Genomic DNA, 19,636 nt, shown 5'->3' with positions numbered 1-19,636 from the left:
TTCCTAGACTCCAATAAAAAGGCATCAAACTTTCAATTTATCTCTGACGTTTGCTTTCCCGCTTTAGCTCTGGTTACTGCAGCTGTCTCTTTCACTCGCAGCATTTTGTCTGCTTCCCCTCTTGAATCCTCCTGAACAATACCTTGATTTCTGTTCTCTTGACCTTAATCTTCTTAAGACATTCCTTCTGTTCCAATTCTGTAGTTATCTGGACTGACTCAGGTTATTTGTGAAGTCTGCCTCTTTGAAGCTCCCTTGTCCTGTTGTACTGTCTCCAACTACAAACAAATTCAGCCAAGAAATAAATTCAGAAGCCTCTCTACCTTGCAAGACCCCCACTTGCTAAACAATGATTGCTACTTCTACCAGCCTCTATTTAGTCTTCACACCGTAACCCTCTCTAAGCACAATAGAAGCAATTAGAATTGAAACTAGCCCCCACGCATTCAAATACCCTTGTCCAGTATACATCTCCAGGCGCAAAAACACTAAACTACACCCACTTAAAACGATACCTTATTTCTAATGTTTGCCAATACACATACAAATCTCTTAAAACTGCCTTTGCTTTCCTAACAGCCTCTTTTATGTAAAGGTTTCCATGGCACTATTGGAGGAAGAACAATGAGCTTGCCAGTCCCACCTGCATTTATTGCCTAATATTTATCCTTCAACTAATGTTACTGAAAGAAATATTAACTAGCCTGGTAACCCTTCTGTTTGTGGGAAGGGTAACCCTTCTGTACACAACTTGGCTGTTGCTTTTGTCTACCTAGCAACAGTGACTATACTTCAAAAGTAATAATTAGCTGTGAAGTGCTTTGAGAAATCCCGAGGATGTGATAGGTTATATAAATTAAAGTCTCGTTTCTATACACTGACGTGCACTGAAAAAGAGGCAGAGAGGCCAGCTGAACCCATGCAGTGTTCCGATACACTGTTGGATTTTCACGTTATTCTGCTTATGGTTAACTGACAAAATAAATTAGCAGTGCTTTATTGAATGCAGATTTTTTTTCTTAACTAGCTGTTCAAGCCACATGGGCTTCAAAATTCCTGCATTAAGAAGGATCCAAGTCATAACTTTGGGTCATGCCCAACATTTTTTGAGTGTCTGCTGCAGGAGCAACCCAACACATAATAAAGCATGAAGATGACATCACCTTTCCTAAATTCCAGGACTTTTACAGCTTTATTTTCCCTTCCGAATTGTGCCATTATTTAAAGGGCACTAATTGTAAGGAAATGCTCAACAAAGTCGAAGTACTTTTATGAAGGTAAAATCCTGATGTGGAGATTTTTGGTCTTGCAATGAGTTTATCTGCAAGTTTTGGAAAACAGAATTCACCTGGAAGCATTTGTTTACATTCTGCAATATCTGTGGAGAAGATTACATTTGAAAACAATAATGGAGTTAGTTTCTGATGGCTGTAAAATGGCTTCCTAATGGAAATTCCATTGAAACATTATTTCCCTGAAAGAGGAAGAGGAGCCATATTAATTGGGGATGATAGGAGAAAAGCCAGACTCTCCAGCACTATCCATTCCACTAACTGTATTTACCCAGATGTACTTTTGGAGAGCTATCATAGGATCTCTTCTCAGAAAGCTTCACTATGCTCATGAAGTTTTGCAGGAGTTCTGCTCATTACCACAGCCAAGTGTGCAACCAAAATTCACAACATATGGCAGAGAGCAATTGTAACCTTGGCTCTTAACCTGTCTACCACAAGTTCAGGGAGCCACAGGACACTTTTGGCAGATAAGCTAATTCTCTGAATATTCCTTTAGAAGGCAAATTATGAATGCTGTCTTAGGCCAAGGCATCTGAATTTACAATTTTACAAGTGTCCAAAATGATTATGGAGAACCATAATGTTTGCCAGAACTGCTGAATTTCTTAGGAATGTGAATCCTACTTGTGGCAGTGTGTTGCCCCCAAACATAAATCCCTTATTTACATGCAATGCAAAGACTTCCAATCCCTAATTGTGCAGATTATTTGTGACAGGCACTTCTTGTACATGATCACTTCAGAGCTGTTGAAATGCTATTATTTCAGCCTGGTGCCTTGTGCGGAATTATGAAGAACGTATAGCTCATTTGGTGCTACCGGTCCATTTAACAGCTTGACAATTTAGCATAACTTAGGAAAAAAAAACTTTAGATCATGGTTTACTGCTGTGATGGCCTTGTTTATCTGCTACTCAACACTTGAGTGATTTGTGCATTTGTACTCCCCTTTGCTCCTGCGCTCCATTTGGATTATTACTTCCTAAATATTACAAAATCACCTATTTTCTGCTTATCAAAATGTTATACCTTCCAGTTAAAACGTATTTTCAATCATATATCTATGCTGTAAATTTATTTGTCGTCTTGTAAGTTGGTGTTGTCCATCAATTTAGAAATTGTATTTTCGATTTCAAAGTCTAAACTGTTGATATAACTTGAAAATAATGATGTTTGCAATGTTCCTATTGGGAACTTAATTCCCCTTTTGCTGCTCTGAATGGCTATCCTTTATCCACCCCACTTCTCTGCTGACTATTTTGCAGATGAGTTATCTGTTTTGCTGCTTGTCCCCTGAATTTGGATAATCTGACCTTTTTCATGTCTCTATTATGTGGTATCTTATCAAAGACCTTTTGGAAATCTAAATGCATTACACTATTACATTATTCTTGGTTACGCTCTCTTACCTCTTCAAAGAATTCAAGCATGCAAGCTTTCTCAGTTGAACTCAATATTGACTATTTGTTATATTTTTGCTTTCTAGATTTATTTGATTTTTTTCTTCTGTTTCATAGCGATTCCTACTATCCATTTTAAGCTGATGTGTTTATAGTTCCCTGGACATACATACTTCAACAGCAGGGACAAGGTGCAGGATTTCTGCTGAGCAGAAAATGATACCAATGACTCCAGTGGCTCATGAGGCTACATTACAGAACTACCAGCGCTGCAGAAAAGTGGTACAATGGAGTGCATATGAAGATGAGGCTAAAATTTGAGCAAACAGTTGGAATTCTGAAACAAAACCTCACCTCCTTGTAATATGCACTCAGCTCCATCTCTCAAATTGTGGTAGCATGTTGTGTGCTTCTTAACTTTGTAGTCACAAAATGGCTGAATGTTGATGTCTGGAGGAACCCAGAAAATAAAGATCAGGCCTATGAAGAGCAGAAAAGTGGTGCAGAGGTTTATGCAATAATGTAGGCAAGAAACAAATCATTTAAGAGACTTTCACAGATGTACGTAAGAATATTTTTGGGAAGTCGCAAACCATCAAAAATCTCCTTTCTGTCACTACCTTATCTGTGGTCCAAGTGAAATCTATTTTCACAGCTATCAGTAAACTTGAGTTCAAACATCAACTTATGAGCTTTTCCATGCAATCAAATACTCCTGTGATTTATTATAACAGTTTACTGAAATCTCACATTATTCATCATGCATGTCCCTTGTAATCATGCAACATTTGCGCCATACAATTCTGATTCTTCTACATGCCACCTAAGGTGTCAAGTGTAAATAACTGCTTTGAAATATTTTAAGCTTCTTAGGATAAAAACTTATTCTCTGAAAGCATTCCCAAGTCTGGGAACAGACCCAAGACAAACTGATTATTGTCATTGGCTCCTTCGCAGTTTAATTGCCAAGGTATTTGCAACTCTGTTTTTTTAGCATCTTTTTCATCTTTTTTAGCAACCACTTGTACTATATTGGAAACCAGGTTCGTGCCACCAGGGTTCTTATGGAATGGGAATTTTCTATCCTGCTCTTCAACATTGGCTGTGTCCTGTCCTGTGGGCCTTGGACTGCCATTAAATTTTCTTCCTCCAGATTTTTCAAATTTGATTTTTAAAAATGTACACTTTCCCAGTAACAAACTGGCACTTGATTAATTCATACACAATGGTTAAAGCTATTTGGAGTCTGAAGTGTATAAATAGTTGACAGAGACATTTCATTTCTAAAATATACACAGTCACTGGAACTCTACCACCTTGCTCGCCATGGAATCGGAGCGGGTGAGGGTCAGACAGTGGAAATCTCCATTGATCTCGGGTGGGAATTTCCAGTCTTGCCAAGCGAGACCATAAAATCCTGCCCAGTGACATTTATTTTTAATCAGTTGCAATGGTTCCTGATTGTGGGATTTAAATTTTTACGGTTTTTACTCTTCTGTAGTTGGTTGCTTTTGATGTGGAAAGAATCAAAACGGAGGAGGGAATTCCACCAAAAATGTTGAAGCACATAAGGGAGCTTGCAGAACAGCTGTACAAGAATGTAAGTTTCTTTGTAAACTAAATCTGTTAGTTTTTATCTGTTATGTAGTTAACCATGCATGGTTAGCATGTAAATAACAATGCTAACCAAATATGATGTTGAGCAAGCTAAATGTACCAAAGCATAAGTATTCTCATGCTATCATTATATCACATCTAGTTAGAAGTATTAATGACACTTAAAAACACATTGACCTTCACAGGACCTGAATAGGTTTAATATTAAACCTATCCAGCTGTTCAGTTTTTTTTCCCAAGGACGCGAACTAGTATTGCTGTTGATATTTATTCCTGGCTTTGCCAAAGCAGTATGAAAGATTTTTTAGCATACTATAATTGTATATCAGTCTGATATCTTTAATATGAAATTATGTATAGTTAGAATGATTGCAATCCAAGCACTTGTTTTGCCATCCAGATTAGATTTCAATGTCGGCAGTAGTTTGCAGTGATTTAAACTTATTCCTGGAGTCCACAGGGTATATCCAAAAGAAAAGCATTTCATAGAATCATAGAATTCCTATAATGCAGAAGGATTCAGCCCATCGAGTTTGCGCTGACTCTTCAATAGAGCAACCCACCCAGGCTCTACCCCTGTAGCTCCACATATTTACCCCAGTAATCCCCATAACCTACACATTGATTTGAGGAGAAGTTGGATGATATGGACTCAGTACATTAGAACAGTTTTTTGAAATGTTGTCCTTTTACCATTGGAGACCAATATTCAAGTCCATAAGAAAGGAAAAAAATGACTTAAGATGCTGGATCATTCCTTGGCCAAAGATGATGTCAGATCAAACAAGACCTGGAAATTGAGTAATCTCAGCTGGAACAGCAACAGAAATGCAGCCCTTTTGCAGATCTAAAAAATAATGTATGCCTGCGGAAGCAAGAGGCTCTGTTATCTCCTGATGCATATTGGCTACAGCCCTCAATTTATAAAGGCACATTTTACAAACAGAGGGAAACCCAACTGTTGCACCCACTTCCCCAACAAAACAACAATCAGGTGTCATTCCTCTGTTTGTATTGGCAGCAAATTTACACATTCAAATACTTGTATTCTTATCTAGACGACAAGCAAGTGAGATCAGTGATTTATTTTTGTTATTTATTAAACATTTTTAGACATGACCTTGATTGTGGGAACAATGTTCCAAAACGCCTGATGAGTAGTACAATATTTTTGAATGTCCAAAGTATACTGATACAGTTCTGTGCTGTGAGATCAGAACCTGCAGACCTCAAGATCTGTGATAACATTCAAACAAAGGAGTCATATAAAACACTGCAGTTACAGCAGGGTTGTCAGCTCTTTAAAGGTGCAGAATGAACCCTTTGGAAACACCATACAAACCATCCTCTAGTCCGAAATAATATCCATTTGACCGTTGCTCTCTGCTTATAACTATATATGATGTGGGTATGCCGGCATTGGACTGGCGTAAACACAGTAAAAAGTCTGACAACACCAGGTTTTAGTCCAACCGATTTATTTGATAATAAGCTTGTGAGTCTATTATCGAATAAATCGGTTGGACTAAAACCTGGTGTTGTCAGACTTTTTACTATAACTATATAACCATAGCCATTCTCAATATAATTCCAATTACCTGAAAAGAAGACTTGTCTTCCCTGCACTTTTGTCGTACCGCTTTGGAGACCATGTCACTGGTCGAAGACACATTATGACTACACCATGCCATCCAAAAAACAAAGGACCTCGATTATTAATTAAAGTAGATTAAGAACTCAATTCTTGCATTAATTATAGCACAATCAGACATAATCCACAAAGGCTGACATGCAAGCTATATACAATAGTCAGTAGAAGATAAGATCAGGACAAGTCTGTATGGAATATCAAAATCTGTTACTACCTTTAAAGATTTCTAAATTCAGGTCTTGCAACTACAGGGGACCATTATTTCCCTAATAGGTTTAATGAGGGAGTCTCCAGATTCGAGATGAATTTAGATACCAGCTGTGACTATTAACTGATGAGAAAAGAAGTGAAGGAATTACCATGACCACTTGAATATTTCTGCACAAGACAAATTACCCTCTCTGCTACCATACAATCTAGCATGGTTTGCTGTGCTCTGTAAAAAGGATATTGCTTAATATTTCCTGCCTTAAGCATTGTGCATTGAGATGTGCATATGATTCACTAGAGAACAAGCATTAAAAGAAATAAAACTAATGATTTTTGTTTGGGACCAGATCAGAAACTCCAGGGTATGTTATGAAGTTAGCCTAGACCCTAACCTTTCCTTTAGATTATGGCATTAGGGTGAGCATAAGATATTCCACTCTAAGTATGATTCAATTGACCCATTAAAAATATTTTTAATAAAACAAACTTTATTTTTAAGAACACAGTTAAAATTTAACAAAAAGAATTAGCATAACTTTTTCCAGTTAAAATACTTAAACATGACAAAGTATAATTCTTAACAGTTAGCAATTTCTAGTTCCAATAGTAAGCAGACACCCGCATTGACGTAAATACCTTCTTCAGAACCACTCAGCACCAAAACAAATATACTCATGTGGATGCTAGATTTCCAGCCTTTTAACACCTCCAGATAGAGATCCAGATGGACACCTGTCTTCTGACTCTCGTATACCACCTCCAGAGCAAGATCCACTCCCAAACAGCAAAAAAAGAGAGACAGAGAAAGTGACACTCTCTAAAGATCCCAAACAGCAGACTGCTCTTGTAAATCTAGCTCCACCCAGTCAGCTGATTTTTTTTTTCCCCCTGTCAATTAACCTAACAAAGTCCTACTCTGCAAAACCCAAGAGAACACTAAAATAACAGAACAGCATTAGTTCAGAATAAAACAAACATTCTGGCAATTAGGAGCAATTATGCTGTTGCAGTAACAATACTGGGCTGTTAGATACATATCCGGAGGCACAGTAATTAAAAAAAACTGCTAAAACTGATCCCGCGCAAGAAACATGACAAATGCATTTCTTAAAGGCACAGTATCATTGCACCTTAAGTAGAATATATTTTTAAATGTTTATTCTTTAGAGACTGCAGCAGACCTCAGCACCAGTATGAAATGAGAAGTGGTGCAATTCAATAATTATGGTGCAAATACACTTCCTCCTTTTATGTGTGCATATGTGTGTCGGGGGATGGTTTTAGAAGAACGAACCTTTCAGTCTGTTACTGCATCTGGAGTTTTTCATATGTTTAATTCTTACCTTAAATGTATGTTATTTCTTTCCTCCATCCCATCAATGCATGCATATTTTGTTTAGTAGATTCCATTGCTTCCTCCTCTGGAGGGGATTCTGGAATTGTCAGAATCAAAAACTTCTCATTGTCTGCCATCAGACTTACTCTCCCAAGCGGAAGTGCGGTTTTTCAAGTTTAAACAGTGTGCCTTAAACGAAAATTGGCACTGCCCAGACCAGAAGTAGAGATAAGTTCAACTGAACATCAGGGCTGGAATTTATATTTGCTGTTATGCTTAGTAATCCAGTTAACAAAAACCACACACAATTTAGCTGGACCCTTTTAAAGGAAAGTAATATGGTCCTTTTGTACCACGATACTTGAGTTATTGATTAGTCAATTAAATGGTAGACTGTGTGAATTGGAATTTTGTTTTTTCAGGTATAGTATACACTAAAATTTATTTTCTCATTGGAAAACAATATAGATTAGGCACTAATTATATTCAAAAGAAGTTGCATTCAGTGGTTGAATCATTTGAAATCTGATCTATCTTTCAATGTTTGGCTGTTCAGCCTTGATTAAAATACAGTATTGTTGTCTTCCTTTCTGGGACAAAAGAAATTGCCTGAGAAATTGTTTTCCTTAAGAAATTTGTTACATTGTGTCCTCTTTTTTGTCATTTAATCTACTCCCAATTCATACAAAATATTTCCTAAATATTTGATAATAGTCATATTTAAATCATCATGTTATTTTACTATTTCTAGTGATACCTTTGCTCCACATCATTAAATATTGCAGTTCATAATTCAAAAAATAATCCTTAATTACCCTTTGGAATTTTGTGGCTTTTTGTGAAGTGTATGAAGTAACACATAATTATTTGTGCTTCAGTAATAACCACCTGAGGATGACTTCAACTGGCTAGTTCTAGTTGATTTATTCTTAGTCTCCTATTAATGTCATTTTTGAAATTAAAACTTTGGTTAATTTATCCCAATGTTGGATAGCAACAGTTCTCAAATAATGTTTTCATAAATTTCACAATTTTCAGACATCTCAGATTTAGAAAAACAGATTAATGCAACTCTTGTGGCCGTGCAACAAACATTGTAAATGGGAGCAGGAGTAGGCCATTTGACCTTGCAAGCCTGCTCTGCCATTCTCAAGCTGTCCCCATAATCCTTAATTTCCTTAGTAAACCACATATATATTGATCTCTATCTTCTTTATACTTAATACAAATTATTCACAATATCTCCTCCCTTCCTCCATCCTAGCCATTAATATAATGGTGAAAGCTGAGGCCCCAGAACAAATTGCTGAGGAATGCCACTGGTCACATTTGTGCAACAAGAAAATGTTTCCATATCCCTATTCAGTGTCTCCTGCCTTCCATGTCACAAGGTTGCCTCCAATTCTGAGCATTTTCATTTTTGCCCATTTCTTCACCGTTTTCAAAACTTAAATGAGATTAGTCAGATTTAAGTTACCATGCTGACTATCTTTCATCAAGCAACTGTCCAATCAAGGCAGTAGTGCCTTAATAAAAGTTAACATACTCCTAGCATATCTCAAACAACTTCAAGTAAAACCGTCCAAGTGTTGGCTCAAAAGTTATCTTTTTAAAAAAAAGTCCTTTATCTTTCCGGGCCTGGCCTGCATCACAATGAAATACTATAAGACAATACATTCCACATAATTATCTCTGCTGTACTGTTCATAGATGCAGTTCATAATGATTGTAAGTTAATTATTTTCTCATTTGATATAATTTGTTACAGGAAAATCCAAATCCACACATGGCTTTTCAGAAAGTGCCTAAACCAACCGAAGGCTCACACATGAGGGTGCACATACTTCCATTTCCCAAGATAAATGAAGATAAAGTACAAGCTCTTCTCCAAGAAGGTCTCTCCAAGCACCTTAATTCACCACCTGCTGTTCGGGTTGAGAAAAAGTGCATTGTGCCTGCTGGCCCACCAGTTGGTACGTACCTATATTTTGCTCGAAGGACAACCTTGAACTTTTGGTAGCACATATATTTCTGATAAAAAATAATTATGTTCATAAATGCTTTGAAAATCAGGTTGTCAAGATATAAAAGAATACAGTAGGATGTGATCTGTTTTTTCCTTTATCCTGTTTATTTTACTCCTGTTCTTTGTTTGCATGCTTTATAGATGATTTAAGCAGTTATTGTTGTGTCTAATACGAATAGTAACTAGCACTGTTCCTGTGGGCTACATAAGAATGCTCCCTGTGTTTTTGACAGCTGTAAAACAAAAAAATAGTAAAATCTCTTACTTCCAAGCATAATCCATTAATACTTATTTCAAGGCATATGCTCCTTTTTTTTCCAGTTACCCTACCCCCTACCACCTACCTCTCAAAGTAAATTGAGTGGTGAAGTTGGAGAATTAAACAGATTTTTGTATGAACTCACTGTTCTTTCCAAGCATCCAGGTCAGGTTTAGCACAGGTTAAATGCAGTTCAGAACTTTCCCTGGATTCCCAACAATGTATCCTCAGCACAATGTCTGAAAATCACTGTTCCTGCACTATTGTAACATTTCTAATTTCACACCGTAATTATCAATCTCTTGACATTAGTCACTTAGCCCCATGTTATGGTCGGATTCTATTCCCTGTGAACTTCTGTCCTTTGGATGTTACTGCCAAAACTAACACTGGAGTTTTCCACTTCATGTGCCTAAATTGTATTCCAACGCAAATTCTCAAAATTCAAGAGTCACATTGTGTTTGTTTTTGCTTTGTTCGGATTTTTTTTGTCATTTGTTTATTCCCACACGACATTTCACACAGTACTGAAATACCCTTAGGCAAAAACACCTGAGAGTCTGACTAATGTCAGATACTCTGTTGCTTTGGCACCACACGATGCAAAACAGTTTGTTATTTTGGCGGTGGGTGGGACAAAGAACAGTACAGCGCAGAAACAGGCCCTTCTGCCCTCCAACCTGCGCCAACCATGAGGCCTGCCTAAACTAAAACTGTATGCACTTATGGAGTCTGTATCCTTCCATTCCCATCCTATTCATGTATTCTTCTAGATGTCCCTTAAAATGCCGCTATTGTATGTGCTCCCAACACCTCCCGGGCAGCGCATTCTAGACATTTAGCACCCTGTGTGTTTTAAAAAAAAACTTGCCTTGCACATCTCCTCTAAACCCATGCACCTTAAACATATCTCCCCTAGTACTTGACTTTTCCTCCCTAGGAAAGAGCAGCTGACTATCTACTCTGTTCATACCACTCATAATCTTGTAAACCTCTATCAAATCACCCCTCAACCTCCGTTGTTCCAGTGAGAACAAACCGAGTTTATCCAACCTCTCTTCGCAGTTAATACTCTCCAGACCAGGCAACATCCTGGTAAACCTCTTATGTACCCTCTCCAAAGCATCCACATCCTTCTGTGTAGTGTGGCAACCAGAATTGCATACAATATTCCAAATGAGGCCTCACTAAAGTCCTGTGCAGCTGCAGCACGACATGCCTTTGTTATGGTCAGTGCCCTGACTAATGAAGACAAGCATGCTGTATGCCACCTTGACTACCTAATCCACCTGCGTTGCCACTTTCAGTGATCGGCGGACATGCACGACTAGATCTCTCTGCCTGTCGATATACCTAAGGGTTCTAGCATTTGCTGCATAATTCCTACATGCATTGGACCTTCAAAAATGCATTACACACATTTGTCCGGATTAAACTCCATTGCTATCTCTCCACCCAAGTCTCCAAATAGTCTGTATCTTGCAATATACCCTGACAATCCTTCTCACTATCCGCAACTCCACCAATTTTCGTGTCGTCTGCGAACTTGCTAATCAGACCAGCTATGCTTTCCTCCAGATCATTTGTATATAGTACGAACACGAATGGACCCAGAACATGAATGGTCTGTGAAATACCACTAGCCACAGCCTTCTATTCAGAAAAGCACCTCTCTACTGCTATTCTCTGTCTCTATGCCTAAGCCAGTTCTGTATGCATCTTGCTAGCTGTCCTCTGATCCCATGTGACTTCATCTTTCGTACCAGTCTATCCCAAGGTACTTTGTCAAAGGCTTTACTGAAGTCCATGTATACAACACTGCAACCTTTCTGTCATTTATCATCTTCATCACTTGCTCGAAAAACTTGATCAAGTTAGTGAGACATAATCTCCCCTTCACAAAACCATGCTGTCTATTACTAATAAATCCATTTGTTTCCAAATTTGTGTAAATTCTGTCCCTAAGAATCTTTTCCAATATTTCCTCTGCCACTGACGTAAGGCTCATTGGTCTTTAATTCCCTGGATTATCTCTGCTGCCCTTAAACAATAGACAACATTGGTTATTCTCCTGTCCTCTGAAACTTCACCTGTAGCCAATGAGGATACAAAGTCTTCTGTCAAGGCCCCAGCAATTTCCACCCTTGCCTCTTTTAGTATTCTGGGGGAGATCCTATCAAGCCCTGAGGACTTCCCTACTTAATGTTTTTTTAAGACCCCCAACACCACCACCTTTTGATATCGACATGACCCAGAATATCTACATACCAATGATGGGTTTTTGATAGGAGAGGGGATTAAGGGTTATGGGGAGAGGGCGGGAAAGTGGAACTGAGCAGCGACAGATCAGCCATGATCTTATTGAATGGCGGGGCAGGCTCGAAGGGCTGGATGGCCTACTCCTGCTCCTATTTCTTATGTTCTTATGTTCTTATGTTCATACGCTAGGCTCCTCATCCGCCAAGTCTTACTCTTTAGTGAATACTGAGGCAAAATATTCATTTAGTATCTTGCCCATTTCCTCTGGTTCCATGCATGGATCCCCTTCACTATCCTTGAGAGGACCAATCTCTTGCTGACTACCCTCTTGCTCTTTACATACATATAAAATGCCTTAGGATTTTTCTTCATCCTGTTCGTCAAGGACTCTTCATGACCCCTTTCAGCCATTCTAACTGCTTCCTTAAGTTCCTTCCTACTTTCTTTATATTCTTCAAAAGCTTCATCTGTCTTATGCTTTTTAGACCTTATGAATACTTCCTTTTTCTATAGTATCCCTCATTATGCGGGTTCCCAATACTTGCCACGCTTGTCCTTCATTCTCAGAGGTACATGCCGATCCTGAATTCCAATCAGCTGATGTGTGAAAAACTCCCACGTGTTGGATATTGATTTACCCTCAAACAGCCTCCCCCAATCTAAACTCTCCAGATCCTGACCAATGTTGTTGTAGTTAGTCTTCCCCCCAATTACCACCTTCACCGAAGACCACGTTTGTCCTTATTCACAAGCACTTTAAAACTTAGAATTATGATCATTGTTTGCAAAATGCTTTTCTACTGAAAAGGAAGTTTCCTTCTTCCTTGTGATTGGAATTTGATCTTAGTTTTCACTAAATCCAATAACTTCGTTGAGAACGACTGGTCATCATCAAGATGTAATAAATAGAAAAAAAATGAGGTCATTTGTGAGAGCAGTTTATAGCCACCCCCGCCTCCCAAACAATTGTTACATGGTAGGACAGGGCATACAAGAAGAAATAAGTGGGGCATTTAAGAAAGGTGCTGTAATAATCATGGTTGAATTTAATCTACATGAAGATTGGGCAAATCAGATTGGCAAAGGTAGCCTGAAAACTGAGTTCTTAGACTATATTTGGGACAAGTACTTAGAGTAATATGTTCTAGAGGTAACTGAGGCTCAGGCCATTCCAGCCCTGGTAATGTGCGATGAGACAAGATTAATCAATAGCCTCGTGGTAAAGGAGCCTTGTGGTGACAGTGATCATAATACAATAAAGTTTTCAGTTCGTTTTGAAGGAGGGAGGTGTGAGTCTAAGACTTGTGTTTTAAACTTGAAGAATGGTAATTATAAAGGTATAAAGGCAAAGCTAACTGAGCAGGAAACTAGGTTAAAAGGTGGGACAGTGGATAAAATTAACTGGAAAATTAGGTTAAAAGGCATGACAGTAGAGATGCATTGGCAGAATTCTAAGGAGATACTTAATAACTTTCAGCAAAAAAAATTCCCAGTGAAAGAGACAGTTAAAGAAGGCTGCATCATCCATGGCTAAATAAGGGAGTTAATGATAGTGTCCAATTTAAGGGAGCACTGTAGAAATCTGCAAACAATAGTGATATGTCCTAAAATTGATCAAGTTTTATGAACCGGCAAAGAATGACTACAAAAAAATGAACAGAATGCGAGGAAGCTAGCTAGTAGTATAAGAACTGACAACAAGAGTTTCAACACATATTTAAATAGAAAAAAGTGTCACTAAAGCTAGTGTTGGTATTCTAGAGAGTGTGTCTGAGAAATTGATAATGGAAAATAGTGAAATGGTGTGGGTGTTGAACAGGTATTGTGTGTAGAAGATTTGGAAAACTTCAAAGATAATGAAAATAATGAGGTGAAAAAGAGGGAGTAATGTTAAATCAATCACCTAGAACAAGGAACTGGCAAAACTATTAAACATATAAAGGCTGACAGGTCACCAGGATCAGATGGCTTGCATCCCAAGATTCTGGAAGAGTGGCTGCAGAGATAGTAGAGGCATTGGTTATAATCTTCCCAAAATTCTTTAGATTTTGGAAGATCCCCTTTGATTGGAAAACACGAAATGTACCACTTTTTTTCAAAAAAGGAGACAAAGTGGAGTGCTATAGACCAATTAGCCTAACATCTGTCAAAGGAAAATTTCTCCTATTAAAGAGGTTGTAGCAGGGTACTTAGAAAACAATAATGGGATAAAGCACAATCAGCATGATTTTTTGAAAAGGAAATTGTGGATGAAGTAACAAGCAATGTAGATAAAGAAAAGCTTTACTTGGCTTTCCAAAAGTCATTTGTTCAGATGCCACATCACAGGTTACTGCAAAAGATGGTATAAGAATTAACATACTAGCGTAGGTAAAAGATTAGTTAGCTAACAATTGCAGAGAGAAGGGGAAAATAGTCTATTTTAACTGGCAAGGTGCGACAAGTAGAGTGTCACAACTATTTACAACCTTTATCACCTTTATCAGTGACTTTGATAAAGGGGATGAATGTATGATGGCTGCATTTACCAGGACACTCAAGATAAGTAGGAAAGTAAGTTGTCAAGAGGAGGTGAATTAGAATGTACAAGATATATAGATAGGTTAAATGAGTGGACAAAAACTTAGCAGATGTAATACAATTTGTGAAATTTGGAGACTTGTTCATTTTGATAGGAATAGAAAAGCAGTATAATATTTAAATTGGGAAAGATTGTAGGACTCGCTGGTACAGAGGGATCCTGTCCTGGTACATGAATTATAGCAAGTGATTAGGAAGGCTAATCACTAAGATTTGACAGTTGCACAGTTCTTTGACATTTCCTTGACAGTTGGACAACTCTTTGACAGCTTAACATTTCTAATGTGTAAGAAGTACATAATCATGTTCACTTTTAACAATCCCAAAGGGTGCCTTGACTCTTCCAAAGGTGTTCTCAGACTCTGTCCAAAGGGGTATCCTACCTCTAAAGGGATACCTAATACTTATGCAGAAAGCACTGGAGGCTGTGTTATTGAATTTATTCAAGACTGTTAGATTTTTGATAGATAAGTGCCTCAAATGCTATGCGGTGAAGCAGGCAATTGAGACAACAACCAGATCAGTCATGATCTTACCAAATGGTGGAGCAAACTCGGAAAGCCAAATGGCCTACTCCTGCTCCTACATGGGGATGTTCACTCATGGCACAATGTTCAGCACTATTTGTGACTCCTTAAATATTAAAGCAGTCCATGTTTAAATTCAGCAAGACTTGGGTAATATCCGGGAATGGACTGACAAGTAACACGCATACCAGGCAATGGCCATCTCCAACAAGAGAGAACATAACCATCTTCCCTTGACACTGAATGGCATTCTGATTTCACCATTAACATCCTGGGGTTACCTTTGACAAAAACTGAACTGGTCTAACCATATAAATACTGTGGCAGATTAGAGGCTAGGAATTCTGCAGTGAATAACTCACCACTTGACTCCCCAGAGCCTGTCCATAATCTTCAAAGTACAAATCACCGATATGATGGAATACTCTCCCTTTGCCTGGATGTGTCCTCCAAAAAAAATTCAAGAAGCTCAACACCACCCACTTGATTGGCACCCCATTGAGAAACATTCATTCTCTTCACCACCTGGACGCACAGTACTAGCAGTGTGTGCTGTCTACAAGATGCACTGCAGCAACTCCCAAGGCTCCTCAGACCTCCGAATTCATGACCACTAACATGCAGAAGGACAAGAATAGCAGTTACATGGGAACACCACCACCTGGAAGTTCCTCTCCAAGGCACTTAGCATTCTGATTTGGAAATGTATCACCGCCACTGGATCAAAATCCTTCCTAACAGAACTGTGGATGTACCTATACCACATGGACCCCGGTGCTTGAGAAGGCAGCTCACCACCATCTTCTCAAGAACAATGAGGGATAGGCAAAAATGTTGGCCAGGCCAGCCGAGCCTATATCCTTTGAATGAATTGATATAGAAATTCCTGTGCCACTGTCCTCTGGAAACTTTATTTTTTATGTCGTAGCTGCAGCTATCTTCAGGCGATAAAACTTTCATTTACCATCTTTTAAAAGTAAATGCCCCAGCCTCTTCTGCTTACTTTTCAATACTTTCAAGCTAATTACTTTAGTTTGCAATAAGAGACTAAGTGAGGCCCACGATAGCTTCAGGCTAGGCAATCTTCCAACTTCTGTTCCTTCATAAGATTCAAACTGAGATTAAACCTCACTTGCATTCCATACAGACAATGAGAAATTAGGGTTATACTCTGATTCTGGTGCAGGTCTATCTAATTGTCATTTATTTTGGTGATCTTCTGTCCGAGCTGCAAGCTGTATACAACAGTTGCAATCTGCAATTAAAGCTCTCTGCAAAACCACCCATATTAATTAAAACCACAGGACTCCAAAGCTTCACCCCTTTCCATGAAGATGTATCATCCTCTGGGCTGTCCTCAAATTGATGCTTTTCTCTTATTTATAATTTCCTCTTTGATCTGATGAAGTAAATGGCTTTTACAACCTTTCATGGTTTACTGGATGCTTTCAAAATAATTGAGCTATGTCTCCCAAAGCGAAAACATTCCCCTGAAAAGCTATTATTACCAGTTTTGTAGACGCTATTTTCTATTTCTTCAGCTACGTTAAGTCTATTTTCTGCTTCTTAGCCCTTTCTCTCCTGATTTAAAGGTAGTCCCAGTTTACCATGGGCTCAAAGGGGAGAGCTGACTGTTGATGATTTAACCTGAGTATCACCACACCTTAGGTGAGAGGCAAAGTTGAGAAGGTAGAGCCTTCATGAATAACCTTATCTATTAGAATTGAACCCATGATGTTGGCATCACTCTGTGTCATGAACTGAACCAGCCCCATCTGACTTGACTAAACCAATGTAGGTAACCTTTTGAATTTCCATTTCTTGAGCGATTCTGGCAATCTCTAAAGCTCAACATTTAGTTACCTTGTCTTTCTACCTGTAAAGGCAATATGGCCCAATCTCTTAAGTGTAATAGACTCCAAGCTTACTTGAATTGCATTCATCTAAGTTTCTGCAGTTAAACTTTAAATCCTAACGCTAAAAATTCTGTTCTAAAACACATTATTATTTGCAACAAATTCCACATTAAACCCTTAAGAAGTATTTATTTCTCTGTAATTAGTGATCTTATAGAAAAGATTCAAGAACATGTGTGAAGCATGTCGTTTCTGAGTGTGTTGGTGACATCTGGGGATCACATATCTTGTGCCTGGTCTCCTTAAAAGGAACCTTGAAATTTATTTAGTTGCGCAAAGGTGCACTTTTGGATTTAATGAGTATTGAGAATGTAAAATAAAAATCCTAAAGCCAATCTGGTGTCCAACTTAAGAAGGCAAACATGTTGGCCTTTTTTGTAAGGGGGATGCAGTATAAAAGTAATCTTGCTACAACTCACTACAACATTTGGTCACTTTACTTAACCAGGGATTTACTTTGTGGAAGCAGTTCAGAGAAGGGTCACTGGACTGATCCCTGGGATGAAGGAGTAGTTGTATGAGCAAACGCTGAGCAGGTTCGATCTGTGTTCATTGCAGTTTAGCAGAATGAGAGGTGATTTTATGAAGGACACAAAATCTAAACGGGCTTATCAGAGTCGATGCTGAGAGAATGTATCTCTTCATGGAGAAGTCTAGGACTCGGAGGGCACAGTTTCAAAATAACATGACTACCATTTAAAATGAAAATGGGGAAGAATTTATTCTCCGAGAGTCATTACCATTTGGAGTATTCTCCACCAGTAGAGTTAGTTATTTTGACATCATCTCTGATGTAAAAGCTGAAGTCACCATTTTAAACTTTAAACTTTTCAACCAAATCTATATCATTCTGTAAATGGAAACATTGGTGAAACAGGTTGCATGATCAACATTCTCTTGTTAGCTGTCACTCGCACCCGTGAGAGTTTTGAGCATTCATGGTTATGAACTTAAATAGAGAGCATAAAAAGGGGTTGGTGTGTTTGGTTTTCAAAAGGCTCAATACTAACGGTGTATTTTACAACCTTTCCCATTGGGTTTTCTTGTCCCACCAAAGTCAGTGGACTTTTGAGTGGCTCGCTGCATTTTAGAGCTGTGATCCTGCCACAATGGAGCCATAGAATTCCACCCTTGGGTTCTGAAGTACCTTGGAGGAGTAACAGAATAAGCTTTTTTGAAAAATTCTGGATGACAAGTGGCATGAAATTATGCCCCACTATATGAGATCTTTTTGAGAAGTTAGTACGTTCTGACGTCAGATTGAGATCTGATTCAGGATTAATACTGTCCCTTTCATATCACTTAATTTCAATATGAAAGTATTGATTTCACTGCCTAGATTAATGTAAATCAATTAAATCGATATTGCATTGTATTTTACTGTTTTAAATTTCTAGTGTCAATAATGGATAGAATGGGATCCATTTTTAACAGCGCCCGCAGACTGGAGGTTGTTCGAAACTGCATTTCGTACATATTTGAAAATAAAGTATTGGAGACGGAGAAGGCAAGTTTTTCCTATTGGAATTAATAAATGGTTGTATACATAGTACATAGATTCACAATGGCTTCGAAACTTCCAATAGTAATTTTTTTTGTCCTTTTTGTTACAAGCCAGCCTTTGAATTTGCCAAGTTGAATGTCTTGCCTATTTAAACTTGATTTTGTTGAAGTGCATTGTCATCTGTTTTAATCAAGTACAAGTACAAAACAAATACATACATTGTTCACCATCTTTCCATCTAGCATGGACAGATCAGACAGCACAACACAGATAGGTACTTGGAACAGCTTTCCCTGAGCACAGCTTCCATTCTGCATGCATATGTTGAATGTGGCCTACTTATTTCCTCCAACATGAACGATATCATGTTTGAGTTGGTCCAAGTCATGGAAATAAACAATTCTATCTTTTCAACATAGAGACTGAAGCATTACGTAATCAGTTCCTTTTATACCAGGTCCTGGATTGAAAGGAGGAATCAACTAACTTTAATCATATGATTACCTATCTTAGCAACACTGCATCGTTTGAGGAATGTGGCTCAGGTGGCGTCTAGGGATGGACGATTAATGCTGACCTTGAAGGAAAAGCACACAACATATGAACGAATTAGGTGTAGGCCACTCAGCCGTTCAAGCCTACTCAGCCATTCAATGAATCATGACTGATCTAATTATAACTTCAACTCCACCTTCCTGTCTACCCTTCCAAACCTTTCATCCCCTTGCTTATCAAGAATTTATCTGCCTGAAAAATATTCTGCTTCCATCATCTTTTGAGGAAGAGAATTCCAAAGAGACTCAACCCTCAGAGAGAAAGAAGTTCTCCTAATCTCTGCCCTAAATGGGTGAATCTCTATTTTTAAATAGTGATCCCTCGTACTAAAGTTCTCAGGATCTTGTATATTTCAATCAGGTTGCCTCTACTAAACGTGATCAGTTAAAACGTTTAGTCATAAGCCAACCCACCCAATACAAATACTAATTTAGTAAAGCTTCTTTGAAATGCTTCCAAGATAATAAGGAGACCGATACTGTGCACAGAATTGCAGATGTGGT

General features: G+C 38.3%; 1 protein-coding gene across 1 annotated transcript in view; it reads left to right on the top strand.

The window, feature by feature from the left end:
• The window catches only part of sbf2 (SET binding factor 2), a 598,480-nt gene that overhangs the window by 347,047 nt on the left and 231,797 nt on the right, over positions 1 to 19,636 (top strand). The window contains exons 13-15 of the mRNA XM_080190221.1: positions 4,195 to 4,293; positions 9,276 to 9,480; positions 18,472 to 18,581. Coding sequence (XP_080046347.1) covers positions 4,195 to 4,293; positions 9,276 to 9,480; positions 18,472 to 18,581 — 414 coding nt within the window. The remainder of the gene's footprint in view (positions 1 to 4,194; positions 4,294 to 9,275; positions 9,481 to 18,471; positions 18,582 to 19,636) is intronic.

Source organism: Carcharhinus amblyrhynchos, chromosome 6 (assembly GCF_965287045.1).
Source record: "Carcharhinus amblyrhynchos chromosome 6, sCarAmb.v2.hapA, whole genome shotgun sequence".
In the NCBI taxonomy this organism is placed as follows: domain Eukaryota; kingdom Metazoa; phylum Chordata; class Chondrichthyes; order Carcharhiniformes; family Carcharhinidae; genus Carcharhinus; species Carcharhinus amblyrhynchos.
Note: the sequence above shows the minus strand (reverse complement) of the source record. Positions and strands in the feature narration are given on the sequence as shown.